We start from the raw sequence: 16,487 nt of genomic DNA on the forward strand, positions 1-16,487 counted from the left end.
GATGGTGGTGCTGACCTTCCGCTAAGTATTTGAATGGAAAATCACCTTTCGACTTTACTGTTAAGAAATGAAGTTCGTTCCGAAAAGTGTAGCCTTTGATCATTTGCGGATTTTAGCGTTTTAATCATATTCTCGCAACATTCAGGGAGCTTTGGTATAAGGAGATTTATAAAATTAACGACAAACTCGAATAGTCATCATTACGTGTTTCAAATCACGACGACCGCTGTAGACTTTTACTACTATTATTAGTGTTCGATCTCTTTCACTTGACCATTACAAAATCCTGTTTAATCTCTAGGCAATACTTTTGGTGACTTATAAAAATTTTTTGTCAACTACTTGATCGCAACTGTTTCGAACGAATTCGAGTGCTGTTCAGATTCTTGTACTGGACATTTCATCCCTCTATGATTGGTCAACGAGCTCCTTGTTCTAGACTCAACGTTTCATCGTCATACCCATAAACGTATGCGCATTTTTCAACTTCGAATTTTAATAATCGATTACAGAACGTCGTCTAGTATCACGTTCAAGAGGTTGACAGGCTACGGTTTTCAGTCCTTATCGTTGTAGTAGTCCCTTACCGATATTTTCTGTGACAATAATTTTGCGAACCAAACCGAACAAAGCGAAAAGCGAATAAACGAGCGGCGCCGACAGTGGAGCCTCCGGTGGATGAAATTGGAAGCTCCAATATGTGGTTCAGGGCAGTTGCAGTCGGCTTGTCAACCGCGCACATATATATATATATACTTACGTACGTAATTCTTCAAGTCTCAAGGGATGCAAGACCGTGTGACGTGAACGCGTCGAACGATTCGGGTGTGTGACACTCAAGCAACACTTGTTCTCACGGAACGACAGAGAGAGACCAAGAATAAATGTTCTCGAACGTATGCGCGAGAAGGACAATGCATGTGGTGGCTTTTCAACCCTCTTCCCGATCAAATCGGCCTCGCGTCTTTCCCTAGAGATTTCCGTCGCGCGAGATGCGCATATAGATGTACATAAACATCACACAGAATCTTTCCATCTCCACAGGTTTTTCAGACCGGACAATTTCAGTGTACGTAGGGCAGTGTCGGAAAGCCCAGAGGCGGGAAAACCCTGTTCCTATGACGGCGGACATAACCGCCGCATCGAAAAGCAATACGACACGATTCATTCGTGCTTCTCACATGTAATATACGCTCTCTAGCCCCTTGTGGCTACCCCCGCCCCAAACCCTCGAAAACCACTTGCCCCGTGCGATTCTCGACGTGCATATGTCCTTGATTTGTCCCAAGAATAATATTCTCCCTACAGAAGTTGATTAAATATCAGTTCGTGTGTTGCGCCCTCCCTCCCTTCAATCTTTCTTTCTTTTCGACCCCTTCGCAGCAGCAAAATACAATATATCATCTCATCTGATCCGTCTCACTCGTATAATCGTCCGAACATACTGCGCGCTACGTAGCCCATAGGGATAATACATATTTCTCGATTCTCGAAATTCAGTACACACTTCGATGATCCGCGCAGTCTTTCAATCGCCCAGTGATTGCTTTTCTGTCATTTTATATATTTTTTAATTCTACACAAATTTTCTCGAATTTTTTGAGGATTAGTCTACTGGTGGATTGAAATCTTGCATTAGATATCAGTGTTGTCGATTCTATAAATCGTAACAAACGGAAATTACACGGAACGTGTTACCTATCAAGCTTGCAGGTAACGCCTTCTACTCTGCAAAGGAAAATGAGGGTGTAGACATCGTCGATAACTCGAGCAAAAAAGAAAGTTCTTTTTTCATTTTGTATTTTCTTTGACTTTTGAAAAGGAGCGACATATTCTCGTCAGGAAAGATCTGAGCGTTATAAGTGAAAGAAAGTTAATCGCGGTTGGTAGAAATATGATTAATATCCAAAGTTAGATCGAATAAGACATCGAGTTTCAAGGAGACGGAGTGCAACAAAATATACACTAAACGTCAGATGATTGGAAGTTTGCAATTTCATTAAGGGAGTCCGTCACCAGAAAGTACAAGGGATGAGCGGAAGGGAACATTGGAAATAATCAGTTTAGCAGCAGGTGGCATTAAAAGGGTAGATTTATCCCCTCTGCAAGTTCATTTGGGCAACAGGAATATGAGAAAAATTGAAGAATCGAAGGGGTGAACGGGTCATAAATTATTTTATATCTTTATATTATTTTCTCAATATGTAAAGTAGTTACTAGCATTTATCAAAATTCAATAAAAAAAATAGGTATCTGAAAAATTGAATTGCTCAGATATGGAAAACGCAGCGAACGAATGAACTTGTTTAGTATTGACATTCTTCAAGATTCTTTAGAAAAATTAATCAACTTTTAATGAGGTAAAAGGTATTAATAACAAAATAACGAAAAATAGTAAAACTTTAAGACGTAATTATTTATTTTACAAACAATTAGTCTTGACTTGCGTCAACGTTTTCTGTTTGCAGTCCCTTGAACGTAGCCACAGGTATGTATGTTACAAGGGTGTACAATTTATTCACCGAATCTTCATCATCGTTTCTCCTTCGGCTCAAACGAACACGAACACGGAAAGGTACATTCCTATAACAAAGGAAACCTCGAATCAGTCCTTGGTACAATTAAATAATTCATTTTTCATTAAAAGCAAGTCATTAGAAAAATTTTCATCGAAAAGAAATCGAATGAAAAATGTACAGTAAATGAATTAGCAATGAAATCATTAGTTCACAACTCAATTTCATTTTATAAAATTGTACTATTCATTCAAGATCGTTTTTACATTTCCATCGCCTTTCACAACTTTTCTCTTCAATTTTTTGAAAATGTTGCAGAAGTACCCAAACATCGAACTTGGTTGTACACTTTCAATATTTTGTAAATAAAAACAGTTAATCAAATTGGACTTTGTTAAACAATTTGGAGCGTTAATCCCGACAACTATCTTACAATAATATAAATAATATATGTCAAAGAATTGATTTTGATAATTTTTGATAATGGGATTGCTACATGTTCAATTTGTTTTATATGCATTCAATCAATGTTCCTCGTTGTTTTTAAATTAATTAAGTATCCAATGTTTTCATATACATTTCATAGTGTTTTATTATGAAGTGGATTCTCACATAAATTTGGTTAATGTGAACCTAAACAAGAATCTCAGAATTACAGATTTGAAAACAGCAGCTAAACAAACTGTCAGAATTGTATCAAAATTTTGTCTCAATGTTGCTCTGCTCAAAATTGACAAATGAATACGATTTCTAGCGCATAATGGAACTCAATTTAGCCCTCATTCAAATTTTGATAGGATCTGTCAATTTCCTCAAGTATTCATCAAACATAAAACTGAATTTCCATAACCACGTCAGATTGTCTGCAATATTTTAAAGAAACAAGCAAATCCCATTTCTTTTTTGCTTTGAACTTTAGCATAAAACTACTTCCTGTACGCAATCAATGGATACAACAGGTGAGAAAGATTCCAACAAAGGTTGATCGCATATAGACTTGAGAGGTTAATGAAAGTTACCTGATTCCCTTGGACCAGAGCTGTTTGTTCAACCTTGTGTCAATTCTGACATCAGGAGTACCCATTTGCTTCTCAGCAAACTTGCGGATTTCCTTAATAGCGCGTGGCGCACGTTTTTTAAAGCCTACTCCGTGGAGTCTTTTGTGTAGATTTACGGTGTATTCACGAGTCACAACCTCGTTAATGGCACTCTTGCCCTTCTTCTCATTAGTTTTTGGCATCTTGAGCTGAAAAAAGATAATTCACGATTTTAATCTTCTCCTGGTTATTAACGAGGCACAAAGATGAAACAAGAACGGTTAAATGAGCTATCGAAGAATTCGATGACGGACACTCGGAATTTCTAAAATTGAGGTTATGTTCGAAATAGCGTATTTTGTGTTAAAACATACTAATGCGATATTTTCAGAATGAAAATATGTATAAACAACTAATAAGGATAAAATGCGATTTGCAATCCTTCTTTGAATCGATCTGTTCACGCGATATATCACGGTTATTGTAAACAAACGTCGGTCACATGAGGCCTTCTGTATTTCACAAACTCAATTACATATCACATAAATATTTCAACGTCCAGACAGACCGAAACCTCGAGAATGTGTCTTTTGGCTTTATTAACAAAACTTTTTCAAACTCGCGTGGATGTTTGGCGATTTTTATGGAAAAGAAAAACTGTCATTACCTCTCCGACAAATCGATCCACTGAAAAGAGCTCGACACCGGTGGAATTCGGAAATCTATCGAAATCGCGCCCATGGGCAGATTTTCATGAACAATACTGCTCATTGCGCATGCGTTGCTTTACAACGCAGTCCTGTGGTTGGGTGGATTGTTGTTGATTTTCAACGAATCAAGAGGCCTCTTGAAGAGAATTTTTTATTACATTGGCTGCTAGAGGCGCAGCTTCCGTGGTATAAGGAACATCTGAATAGCCAATCGCCAATCACACATTTGACCTTCGTCTCTGCTAGATTCAAGTTCAAAAGTGTTTATTGTTGTCTCTTTTTCGATGTTTTCGTGTTATTGAAGATAATTTTTTTCGTTCGTTCTAACGTTCTAATCCAAGTTTCAATATTACGAACTCAAAGGAATTGAGCATAGTCTCCACGATCATTCGCAAACTAAAATCTTGCTTATACATATTAAAATTTTATATTAGCACAAAAATTATAATATTCGTTTTGCTTTCATATCTCACAAACCCGCGATACAGAGTTATTGTGTTAATATGGCCAAGATTAACTGCTGGGACTCAACGTCATTTCGTAAGGAAATTTGAAATATTTATATTTTGCTGATTTATTCTGCCACACTTATATTTTGATCATCTCTAATAAAATATATATTTTCAATTATTTTACCGATTTTTTTAGTCATTTACAATATTTTTATTCCATAATTTTGTAATTGTATGCTTTATTTTAAAAGAAAACTTTTAAGACTGATTCCGTTAATTAAAAAAAAAATCTTGATTAGGATAGGAGAATCTATCGATTCTAACTTGAACGAAGGGTTCTTAATGTCATCAGCCGACACTTTTTTCGACACAGTGACGAGTATGGAGGAAGAGCCTCTACGGTCCGAGTTACAGATAACTCTTGACCATTCAATGTGTTCAAAATCTTCTGAAAACACAACTAATTCTACTTCACAAATGGAACAATCTACAGTACATTCCTACAATTTTACTGAGAATGAGTCATTGTGTCAAGATTTGCACATATCGGATGGGAGGCCTTGTGGAAGGGTAGAACCAACAGTGAGACAAAGTTTAGAAAAAAGTAGTTTGTGGCCCCACTTAATGGTTCTACAAAATGATATCAATGAGTCCAGCAGTAGCCATGATGAAAGTAGCGATGATATCATGCACTGCTTATCCGAGAAGTACAACGAAGATCCACTGAACTTTACACAACATTTAGTCACAATAATTGAAGAAACAACCATATTATTTTCAATGTCAAGAACATTAAATGCAGCAGAGAATTCAACGAACGAAGGAATTTTGGAAGGTGTTCCTTCTCTATGGGAGAACCGCAATGTAACTTATCGAAAAACACCCAAGCCACCAAAAATAGTGATAACTCCTGTTACACCAGTGAAAGATGATTTCTTCGATGAATATTTAACCCATCCGAATGACACTGATGATTACGTGACTGCTGAATCGGTAACCGAAGAATCTGAAAACTGCACACTTACAGAAAGCGATACAACAAAAGAAGAAAAAGAAGTAAACTTGAGTAAAGTACTATCTCGTCATAAGGAGTGGGTTGAAACGTTTGAAAAAAGAAGAGGAAAAATTGCAGCTCATACCAATAAATTAGAACAACGTTGGCTGCGCCAATTGTTGAAAAAACGAGAAAAGTGTTTCTCAACAATTAGACGTTTGATAGAAAATAAAGGAGCAGAAAAATCTCTAGAGAATGATAAACATCAGTGCAGTTGTGAACACTGCGTTTCAGTAGTGGATTTTTGCAATACGTTAATGAGCTGCTGGGACTATTTGAATTACGCAAATGCTGTTGGGAATATCAGCAGTTCCTCAGGAAAAAGTCCTAAAAATAATCGTCAATCTGGTGAGCGATCACTTAAAACATCAAATAAATCTTCGAATTTTCCAGCTGGTCACGGCTCAACAAAAGAATCACGAAAATCGATCGGAAAAATATCACCTGGAAAATCCAGAACTCCTCGTCGCACCATCGTAAAACCAAATCATGGAGACTAGAGGTAAAGGAGCCCGAACGCATATGGCGGAATGGTAGGAAAATGGTCGGTGAAAGTGATGAAAGATCTCGTAGTTCGAGATGTATCCGCAAGCGATATCAGCGCCTGGTTACGAATAGGATACGTCTGTGAGGCTTGGCAGTTGTGTTGGTACAGTGACGTTTACATACTTACCAGTTACACAGTTACGCATTCTTATGTAAAAACGTGATAATCGTGACATTGTGAATTTCAGAGTAAAAATTATTTCAGAGTAAAAACGTTTCAGAGTAAAAACGTGTACTAGAGATCGGATTAATAAATAATCAACAAATAAAGGTAAGAAAACCCAACTTTTATATTATTTTTGTAACATCAATTCGCGAATCAACGGAAATATTGTTGACAAGCGTTGATATTGGCATGTGCAACCACTTATACTGATTCATCTTGTCAAATCATTATTTTTTTTTGTATTCCATGCTATTATTGCTGAGTTTCATTGAATAAATGCTAAGATTCGCATGAATTGTAATCCTATTAGACTTTTGATGTAGCAAGTATACAGTGCATGAAGAAAAAAATGTTTTTAAGGTTAAATGACGTTCGTTGATAAAGCCTGCTTCACCCTTTGTGTCACACTGAGCTCAGAATTCAATACTCAGGTGGCACTCTCGGAGTTCCACCATGGCACAAAGGGTTAAATCGTACCTGTAATTTTCAATTAGATATTTTGTGTTTTCAGTCTCGCCATGGGAAAATATTGTGCTTACCCTGGGTGTCGGACCGGTCGCTGTGCAGAGCGGTCACAGCGAAAGCGGTTGGGGAAAAGGCAGGCTTCAGTATTCAAGGTGCCAAAGGTAAATTGTCAAATCAAAATTTTTTAACTTACAATCTTTAATCATTTAGTATTAACTAATAAATTTTGCTTCTTTTTACAGCATATGGTTCATCGCTGGAGTGAAGCAGTCCAACAGGACCTCACGACGGAGCAGTTCATATGTGAACTCCACTTTGCGGACAAGAGTGTTGTTCGAGAAGACCGTGTTGTCAGGACTGATGGTGTCATCGAAATGGTCCCTCGTAGCAAATATTTGCTTGTCGATGATGCAGTGCCGATTGCAGTTCAGAATAAGGTAAAATTCAGTGCTTTTCAATTGGAGATAAGTCTGACAGAGCGATATACTGAAACAATGCAGAAAACACTATGAACAGTTTATCACAGCGCACGACATGCCTATTTTAATGAATACCTATTTGTATTCAACACTGTTGAACTGTATGTCCGTCTCAGCTATAATTGGAAAGCACTGATTATATAATGAGATTATTTTATTTTTGATAAAACATTTATTTATACTTCGATTATCAATTTTACAATGATGGATTGCGCAATGCATATTGTAGTTGTAAGTAATAGTGCTAACAAAAACTTGATGAATGCCAATAATATTATATAGAAAAACAGTAGATGAATAATTATCAATTTGTTTAAAAGAGGTAACAAAATTTTTGAACCTAGATAAATCTTAAATTACTCATCTCAGTTACCATATTATCTCGCTCTTTTTTCTTTCTCCAATTTTCTCCAATTTTTCTTTCTCTCCCTCTTTTTGTTCATCATTCTATCTTTTCATAATTTCTATCCCTTCTCTCCATCGAGATTGAAGAAAGAACACTGATCTTATTATTATAAGTGATGTAGATATCACCGATTGAAAATTTCCGAAATTGTCAGTCATTACATTAATACATTTTTTATACAGACAACTCAAAATAAATCAAGGTTAAACAGTACTAATACAATAATTGTCAACTTTGAAATAGGAGAACGCTAATGACGCCAGCTTGCCGGGACTATCGAACGCGCCTTCAACTGGACAGATTGAGAACAATATCCTGGACGACACTGATCGACGGGATCGACGGATGACGTGCAGTGATGGTGATGGTGACGATGATGGAGACGATCATGATCAAATCGGATTTACCACTTTTGGTGACCACCTTTTGAAGACGACGTCGGAAAGTTCGCTTGCCAGTAGTTTCGTGAGTATTATTATTTCGGTGCGTATTCGAAAAACGCTATTCTCTGCCTGATTAAAAGAATGACATATATTGTTTAATAGGCGTATGATGACGTGCGTGATGTACCGTTTGGGTACAACAGTGATGCAATGGACATCACTTCGGAAGAGCCTGTTAGCGACGATGTTCGGGTAAGCATTTATTTGGGCTATATATGTATGTGTGCATATATTTATTTATTTATTAAAACATTTGTAGGAAGAAGCTAATGATGAAGGCGGAGTATGCAGCGTTGAAAGTGTGATCGATCGACTCAAACAGGCATTGTTGCCCGAGAGTTGGTGTTGGACAATGAATCCTCGCGAGGAATCTGGCATCGTCTTCGTACAAATCGACAGACACACATTTCAATCGCGTATGAAACTTTTTCTGCATAACGATCTTTCTGTCACGGTAAGTACATTAAATGGGTTAAAGATAATTTTTATAAGCATACATGACATTGCTCACGTTTGATTGCAGATTCAAGCTTTCGACAGCGAGGTCACGATCGAATGCGGGAGAATTATGACGTCCATTGAAGAAATAATTCAGTTTCTGCGTCACGCGGAAAATGGCATCGTGTGCTGTGGAGTTGGGCTAGAGAGCGAAAAGTATGTACACAATTATTAGTGGTATCGTAGATGAATGTAATACTATACCTGGCGTATGGAGAGATTTCTCATAATTCCTCTCTTTAATAACTAGGCCTTGAGACGCTATTACTGACCAATATTCACCTTTCAATAGTAGTTTCAATATTTCGTGTTGTAGGCGCGCAGAAAATTGTTCCGGCTTTGTAGGAGCGGCATTATACAGCAAGTTCGTGCCAACACCCCGGTGCACTGCTTGCAAACAAAGGCGCAAAATCCTACAAAATCGAAAAAATCGTCGCAAGACGGATGTTCGTGCTCGATACGCCCGGAGTAAACAGACATCAGAGCAGCGGCAACGCCAATGTCGCCGTTTAAAGCAAAAGGTAACATGTCATTATATTTCACTGAAAAATTTGACATACTTACCTAATTTGTTGGAGTTGCACCTGCACTATTAAGGAGCCTATATATTATTTACAGCCATTCTTGTTATGATATTAGCTAGGCCTTGATAATTAGTTGTGAGTCTCTAAAAACTAAAAATGGACTACCTCTTGTTCTCAGGCTTTCTTCATCTTGTGGTTTAACGTGATCTTTCAGTAGTTCAGTCGATAAAAATCCTGCTACACGTTTTATTTCGAGTGGGTTGATATTTGAAAGAAAATATGAGTTACACGATATTCTCATTTTATCAGAGAACAAGGTGTAACCTTTATTTTTTCATAAAATCAACGATGTAAACCGTGCAACCATTTTGCAGCTATATCTCTCGCATTCACTCAAGTGATAGATCACCTTAAGGAAGAAAAATGCTGAATACGATTTCATTGATTTTAAGTTTGTCCGGTCATACTAAAGACTTTATAATAAATCTTCGACTTTACAAAAATCTTCGACTTTTGAGGCTTAAGCCACAGTTATTTCGTGTTCTTCATGCGAGATTCTTAAATGTGGTGCCTCATTTAAATGTCAATATTTTCATACTGTCATCGTAGACTGAAAACTTAAAGCAGCAAGTTAGAAGAGCCCACGAAGAATGTGCTGCAGTCAACGAGCAAGCTTTAATTGAGGCGATTTCTGATTTGCCACCGTCTCAACAAGTTGTCGTCCAGGCTTGTTTGAGTGCGTCTAAAGTAAAATGCACTAACCAGCGACGGTACACGTTAGACTGGGTGTATGAGTGCCTTTTAATGCGCATTAAAAATTCAAAATTGTACGAGCATCTTCGTACGCGCAATATTCTTCCGCTCCCCTGTCAAGACACTCTGTCGAAATACATAAGCAAAATGGACATAGGCTATGGATTTCAGAAAGCAGTTTTTCAATGTTTAAAGAAGAAAGCTTCGCGGATGGAAATCGTTGACAAGAGGGGTATTTTTAAGAGTGAAAATATTTTGGAACCGCTTTCAATGTCTCCAATGTAGTACGTAGAATGTCATGGTATAATAGTGTAGAATTTGATAATTTATAAAAAAACTTCATAAGAAAAATGTCAAGAATAAAGTTTGTTTGATTATACGAGCGCGTATTATATTGTAATGATACTAGGTTCATAACGCTTCGATATCATGGCAACGCATCGACTCATGGCGTAACAACCCTTTCCTACGTCTGTTTCATGATCCCAACTTGTCGCAAATGTAACCTGTCCGTTGCTTCGTTAGTAGTTAGTTCTACCTGTTACAACATTACTCCAATGCACCCCATTTTTTATTATCCATCCACAAATGTATTCGTTAGATGTTGCTGTAGTACGGTGCATTGTCAGCATTTATCAGATGCGCGTACAGTGTTACCGAATGTAGAAAGCGTAGATTTATTAATTTGTTGCTTGGGTAATTATATTTTCATAATAACAGGTTGTCAACTTATTCATATAAAATCTCTTTCACAGGTGTACTCCTTGTTGACGAAATGTCGCTCAGCGAAGCTATTAACTTCGATCGCAAAACAATGAACTTTAATGGTTTTGTCGATCTCGGCCATCATACCCCCATCGAACAACAGAACACTCGAGCAGATCATGCGCTTGTGTTCATGTTCCAGCCGTTTCGAGGAGCGTGGGTTCAAGTTCTCGGCTGTTTTCTGAGCAAGAACTCCGTCACAAGCCAAGTTCTTCACAAGCTCATCTTGGAGTGCATCTTGTTGCTTGGTGGCTCTGGATTTCATGTGGACGCTGTGACTATGGATGGAGCACAGTGGAACCGAGGAGTATGGAATTTGTTCGGAATCAGCGAAAACCAGTTATCTTGCGAACATCCTTTCGATCCCAAGCGACGACTTTGGATGATGTCAGATTTTCCTCACCTCATAAAGTGCTTCCGAAATGGGGTTGTGCAGTGTCCGTCATTCTCGGTAAAATAAAATTACTAAAAATAATATACTTGATTGGCGGCGAAATCTTATTATCTATCGGAGTTGTCGTAAGGATAATGACTACGAATTAAAATTTTTTGTTTTGGTATACAGACACCCGAAGGTATTGTCCTTCTTCGTCACTTCGAGGCTCTTCTTCAGCATGAGGCGCACACCAAGCCAAATCTTAGTGTTGCATATTTTTTGACATCGGCGCATTTGCAACCGAAGGGATATCAGAAGATGAACGTTCCTCTTGCATTCCAGGTATGAAAAAATGCATATGTATTACAATTATTGTGTGACCATATCGTTATAAATACTTTTGTGTTTTAGCTGTTCTCTGACCGAGTCCGAGTTGCAATGGAATTGTATAAGAATGATCCGACGTGTCCAGATTTGCACGACTGCCAACCAACGGTCAAGCTCGTTGAAGTGGTTGACAGGCTTATTCATGCAATGATGTCGCGTACACCGATCACCGCTATGCGTCCTTCGGATACGTGTCCACAGAAAAAGGTTCGTTGAAAAACTATTAGTACTGTATTTGCTACAAAACGATTCTTTGATTTCCTTTAAATTTGTCTGTACGATTCATTTGCATACGACCAAAACCTAAAAGATAAAAAATAATTGCTATGCTGAAGGAGAAAAAAGGGTCTGCCAAACAAATGTTTTAAGCAGCTCTTGCGCACACCTCCTTTCATTTAGAGAATTCAAGTACTCATAGTGAATTTGGCAATTGTGCAGTCGAACTGTACATTCAGGATATCCTAATTATTGGAACGATATCTGAAAGTACGGATCTGGCTAGAAGACAAGTGTTCCATTGACATTATTGGTATCACGATTGTTGTCTGTTTTCGACACAAATGGAACAGACAGTACTATGATGTGGGCACGTGACTCGATTAAATATGAGAGTGTGCAACCGGTCCACTTTATATGTCTTCCTTATTTGATACCCTTGTTAAAATATATATCTTGTTTAAAAAATATAAATTATGCCATATGACCCATAGCACAGCTTGCACGGCAATCATTGTGCAACACAACATATACCTGGAACCATATTATGTTACGGGAATAACGTAACAGGAAACGAAATGTACATGCGGAATCAACAAAGTCGAATGCTATGCTTGCAGTAAGACTGCAGCGAGAGAAGTGCATCAATACTTCCTACAATAAACATAATTATCGCAATGCACAATAAAATATTGCGATCGTATGGCGTGCCATTATGATATCATGTTGAAATGACAACAAATTTAATACAATTTCATAAATGACGTAAGTGAAGTACGTGTATGGCGTTTTTATTCGCACGCAGTACTTTCATCTGCACAAGAACGCAACTATTTCAGCATGCTCTATATTCCTGTGTACACACAAATGTACACTAAAATCCCAATCTATTCTTGGTGTCTATCCTATTTGCTTTAACACGATTCTTATTTTCCATTGCTATATATGTTTAACTATTGAAAATTACTTGTACTGCATTAAAGTATTCGTATATTTTCATTCAGTACAAACAGTGTTTAATATGGTGTTGGCCTGACAAAGCTTACAATTAATGCACATTTTCGTGGCATGATATATCTGTTGTCATAATTACTCAGATATTGATAAGGAAAACAAGTAACTCCAATCTCTGGTGTTACGTTTGACAACAACGGGTTCAATTGTAATTTTTAACAAATTCCACTATTTGTAATTATTTTTCACAGACTTCTTGTAATACTAAATTTGTTATTAATGTAGGCCATTGAAGATTTCCTTCGCTACCTGGATGAATGGCAAAGAATCGCAAAGAAAGAGAAGTCGCCTTTCCCAATTTCAAATAGCACGGTAACGGGATTGAAGGTCACTCTGGGTGCCACGTTGGAACTTCTAGAGCATCTGAAAAGTGCCAACTACGAATACCTTATGACTGCTCGACTCAATCAGGATGCACTCGAGGTAAAAACTAATCGGAACCTGATAAAATACTCCATTTTTAGTATGTGGCTTCACATTCAAACCTACGTTCGTGCTTGTTTGGGTTTGTTTATCGCGATCACATAACAAAGTGTGCGGTAACACACTTTGTATTATTCAATTTAACAAAATATAAAAATGAAGAATATTTAGTAGTGAAATTTTTCGATTGCATGCAGCGCTTTTTCGGTATGATGCGAAACGCTTGCGGCAGTAACGACCATCCGGATCCAACCTTGTTTGCTCAAGTATACCGTCTTCTCAGCACGTACTCCCTCATCAAGCCGCCGAAGGGTGGTAACGTATGTGGTACTGAGCTACTGGAGACTCTAATGGGAACTAAAGAGTCCATGGCAGAGAAAGCTAACCATAAGAGGAAATTTCTGGAGAAGCTCGATGCTCTCATTGAAATCGGACAAGTAAACGAATCCACCGATACCTCTCTCACGGAATTATCTCAGCAGGATAGCCGGTATTTGGACATCGGGTCTCAATCCAGTCTTAATCATCTCTCGACACACGACTACGATGTAGTCAAAACAAGCGACGAAGTTCAAGCGTATATTGCGGGTTACGTTGCTCGAAAATGTATTCGGTTGACCAAATGTCACGCTTGTATTGATTGTTTGAAGAATGACGACAGGTGTGGTCGCGATAAAATTGTGGATCTTATGGATCGCTATGGTGGACTTGTGTGTCCGAGTGAAGAGCTCTTCAAACTTACGAAATGTTTGGAAGAGGCTATTCTCAACGTCGTGGGCACATTGGCGATCAAAGAGGACACTCTGTTCCAAATCATTCGAAGAGTTCAAGAGACGCGCAACCTGAACTTGGTTGGATGTTCGGAACATAAAGAAGACATGACAAAATACGTCATCAATTTCTACCTTTTGATGAGAGCAAATTTTCTGGCGGCTTCATTGAACAGGAATTGCGATGCAAAAAAAGTCAGGAGTAAAGCGTTGCGTAAAAACGCCAAGCTGTAATCTCATCGTACAAGGTAAGCATTATTGACATTTCAATTTAAAACTTTACTGGACACAGTTCTATAAAATTACTTTACAGTTATCGATACAAGGATTGACTAACTTAATGATGTTTTGTTTTTGTAGATAAAAGATTTGCTGAGGCTATTATTTCAATGCCACAAGCTACGAGTTCTATCGCTCAGTGGCAAGGAAATTACTAATCTACTACCCGCTATAGCTTCGTTAATTAATCTTGAACATCTGGACCTTGGTAAAAACAGTAAGCTCAGTGCACTCCGTTCTTCAAATACTTTTTTGCAATTAGCTCAGGAATATTTATCCGTGTTGAGAACTTCGTTATGAAATGATTGAAAAATTATAGATGTTGCTGTTCAAGTTAGTGAATCGCACTAAAAATAAAAAAAATATCTACGAAATACATGATCGTTTTGAGTAAGTGAGAATTTGTATGTTGTAAAACGATGTCGAATTGTTAATAATCAAAATAAATAATATTGAAAAAAATTGATGCGAAAAAAATTGACATTTTATCGAACGAGGGTTCGTATATTTATGCGTTCCCTAAAGACTGCATGGAAATGCACTTTCCCGGAACTTGGGCGGTCGCGTGTGTGCCTCACGAAGCGCGATTGGGAGCCCGGACGAGGATAACGAAACTACGCCACCATGACCGAGCAAGTCGAAGACCTCACGATAAAGTTCGTATTCGTAAATGGATAAAGTGTCCCTTCAATCTGGCCGGCTCATGAGAGATCGAATGGATAAAGTTTTTCCACTCCACCAAATAGCTGAACGTAATATTTAGTAAAGAATGCCGTGCTCAATATATATTTTCGTTCTTGTGAAAAAATGGCGTTCTCATTATTTACATTTTATAATTAAAAATTACAATCTAAATTAAAAAATCTAGGAACAGAAATAAAATTGATCTTTTAATCTTTCTAATCTTTTAATGTTTAGAAAAAATATTTAAGGAAAAAAAAAACTTCTGTAGAGGTATCGAACCCGAGCTGCACGGAATTAATCCACGACCCGTTAATCATTAGGCTATAACGTCTATTATAATGATTTTGAGTTTTCTAATACTTAAATTTGTTGCCTCGCTTGGGGTTTAGGTTTAGTTCGACTTATTGATTAGTTTGAGGTTTGATGTAAATTCAATACAGTTTACTTTTTGTTCATAGTGTCTACACAAACGTTTTTCCTTGCAAATTGAATTTGCAATATTCACATTACGATTGTTTAATCGTAAATGGCATAGCGTAAAAATAAAACATTTGCAGTACAGATCATCTCCAAGTACATAAATTCCTGAAATATTATCGCCTCATAATAGAAACGAAAATATATTAAGGTGTGTCTCTTCAAAATCATAAGCGTTGCTAATATAGGAGAGAAATATACGACGAATTGGATTGACACTCCAAAATTCGCGCTGACGGATCCTACAACAGCAGCGCCGCCAGGCGGTAGAATTATCGGATCTTTCATCACTTTTATGGACCATTCCTCCAACATTGCGTTCGGGCTCCTTTACCTCTAGTCTCCATGAACCAAATATAAGGCCGCCCATTTCAAGAAGAAGAATGAAAATCCAATCAGAAATTGATCGATCATCAATTCGCCCGGTTGCACAACTTCGCAAGATCTTCTCACCCGAGATTAATAAAAGACCAGGTATTATATTCCATACATCGTTTTTCGGTATTCGTTTTTATTTCCGACTTGAGGAACTTGCTTATCAATTATTTTTTTTTCATAGCAAATTTTTATTCTTTTCTTTGTATCAAAAAACAGAATTTCCAAACTCATGTCATGCGATGAAAAAAGTTATTTGTCGAATAATATTCGGTTGAAAAACTAGTCAATATTACCATTGAAATCAACATTTTTCAGATTTTCGTTCTCTTGCAAAATTTCTAAATCCCGATGCAATAATTTTCTATTAACATTCACATGTGACTTGCAACTAATGTAATCAACCAAATTCACCGTTCAATTTGCTTGATTTAATTGATTTATTTATCATTCTTTGTTTCAGAAAGTGGTAAGACCAGAATTCCTCTGCCACAAAAATATGTGCCTAAAATTTTCGTGACTAAGTGTGAGATCGCACCTAAAACTCAACGCGCATCTCCATCCAATAAATTTGGCCACGTAAAATCACCGGTTGCGGAATACATAAAAACAGGAAAACCGCTAAAAAAAAAATATGCATCGTCTCCGAATGTTAAATTAACGTGAAATTAT

General features: G+C 37.4%; 2 protein-coding genes across 3 annotated transcripts; one reads left to right on the plus strand and one right to left on the minus strand.

Moving 5' to 3' along the window:
• Positions 1 to 2,395: 2,395 nt before the first annotated feature.
• Positions 2,396 to 4,373, minus strand: RpL31 (ribosomal protein L31). Its single transcript, XM_043410830.1, has 3 exons — positions 4,221 to 4,373; positions 3,536 to 3,762; positions 2,396 to 2,583 (listed from the first exon to the last, which is right to left on the minus strand). The coding sequence occupies exons 2-3, from the start codon at positions 3,754 to 3,756 to the stop codon at positions 2,433 to 2,435; spliced, it is 372 nt and encodes a 123-aa protein (XP_043266765.1). The 5' UTR covers positions 3,757 to 3,762; positions 4,221 to 4,373; the 3' UTR covers positions 2,396 to 2,432.
• Positions 4,374 to 5,396: 1,023 nt separating this feature from the next.
• LOC122405822 (uncharacterized) lies at positions 5,397 to 14,745 on the plus strand. Of its 2 annotated transcripts, XM_043410828.1 has the most exons (16): positions 5,397 to 6,418; positions 6,504 to 6,586; positions 6,993 to 7,107; positions 7,189 to 7,383; positions 8,075 to 8,296; positions 8,377 to 8,466; positions 8,534 to 8,728; positions 8,798 to 8,928; positions 9,089 to 9,293; positions 10,805 to 11,265; positions 11,380 to 11,532; positions 11,602 to 11,784; positions 12,288 to 12,558; positions 13,033 to 13,230; positions 13,428 to 14,248; positions 14,361 to 14,745. In XM_043410828.1, exons 3-10 carry the CDS (start codon positions 7,000 to 7,002, stop codon positions 10,865 to 10,867), a joined length of 1,209 nt encoding a protein of 402 aa, XP_043266763.1. In that variant the 5' UTR covers positions 5,397 to 6,418; positions 6,504 to 6,586; positions 6,993 to 6,999; the 3' UTR covers positions 10,868 to 11,265; positions 11,380 to 11,532; positions 11,602 to 11,784; positions 12,288 to 12,558; positions 13,033 to 13,230; positions 13,428 to 14,248; positions 14,361 to 14,745. The 2 variants fall into 2 exon arrangements, with proteins under 2 accessions (XP_043266763.1, XP_043266764.1); XM_043410829.1 differs by lacking the exon at positions 5,397 to 6,418 and having other exon boundaries at positions 6,440 to 6,586; positions 12,293 to 12,558.
• The last annotated feature ends 1,742 nt before the right edge of the window (positions 14,746 to 16,487 follow it).

The sequence above is a fragment of the Venturia canescens genome, chromosome 2, assembly GCF_019457755.1.
Source record: "Venturia canescens isolate UGA chromosome 2, ASM1945775v1, whole genome shotgun sequence".
NCBI classification, from domain to species: Eukaryota; Metazoa; Arthropoda; class Insecta; order Hymenoptera; family Ichneumonidae; genus Venturia; species Venturia canescens.

Bases quoted from the DNA above. Each gene is read 5' to 3' on its own strand.
- RpL31 (XM_043410830.1), bottom strand. From the start codon at position 3,756: ATGCCAAAAACTAATGAGAAGAAGGGCAAGAGTGCCATTAACGAGGTT. The intron at 2,584-3,535 runs GTAACTTTCATT...CCTTTGTTATAG, and splicing joins CTCTGGTCCAAGGGAATCAG to GAATGTACCTTTCCGTGTTC.
- LOC122405822 (XM_043410828.1), top strand. From the start codon at position 7,000: ATGGGAAAATATTGTGCTTACCCTGGGTGTCGGACCGGTCGCTGTGCA. The intron at 8,297-8,376 runs GTGAGTATTATT...ATTGTTTAATAG, and splicing joins GTTCGCTTGCCAGTAGTTTC to GCGTATGATGACGTGCGTGA. The intron at 8,929-9,088 runs GTATGTACACAA...TTCGTGTTGTAG, and splicing joins GTTGGGCTAGAGAGCGAAAA to GCGCGCAGAAAATTGTTCCG.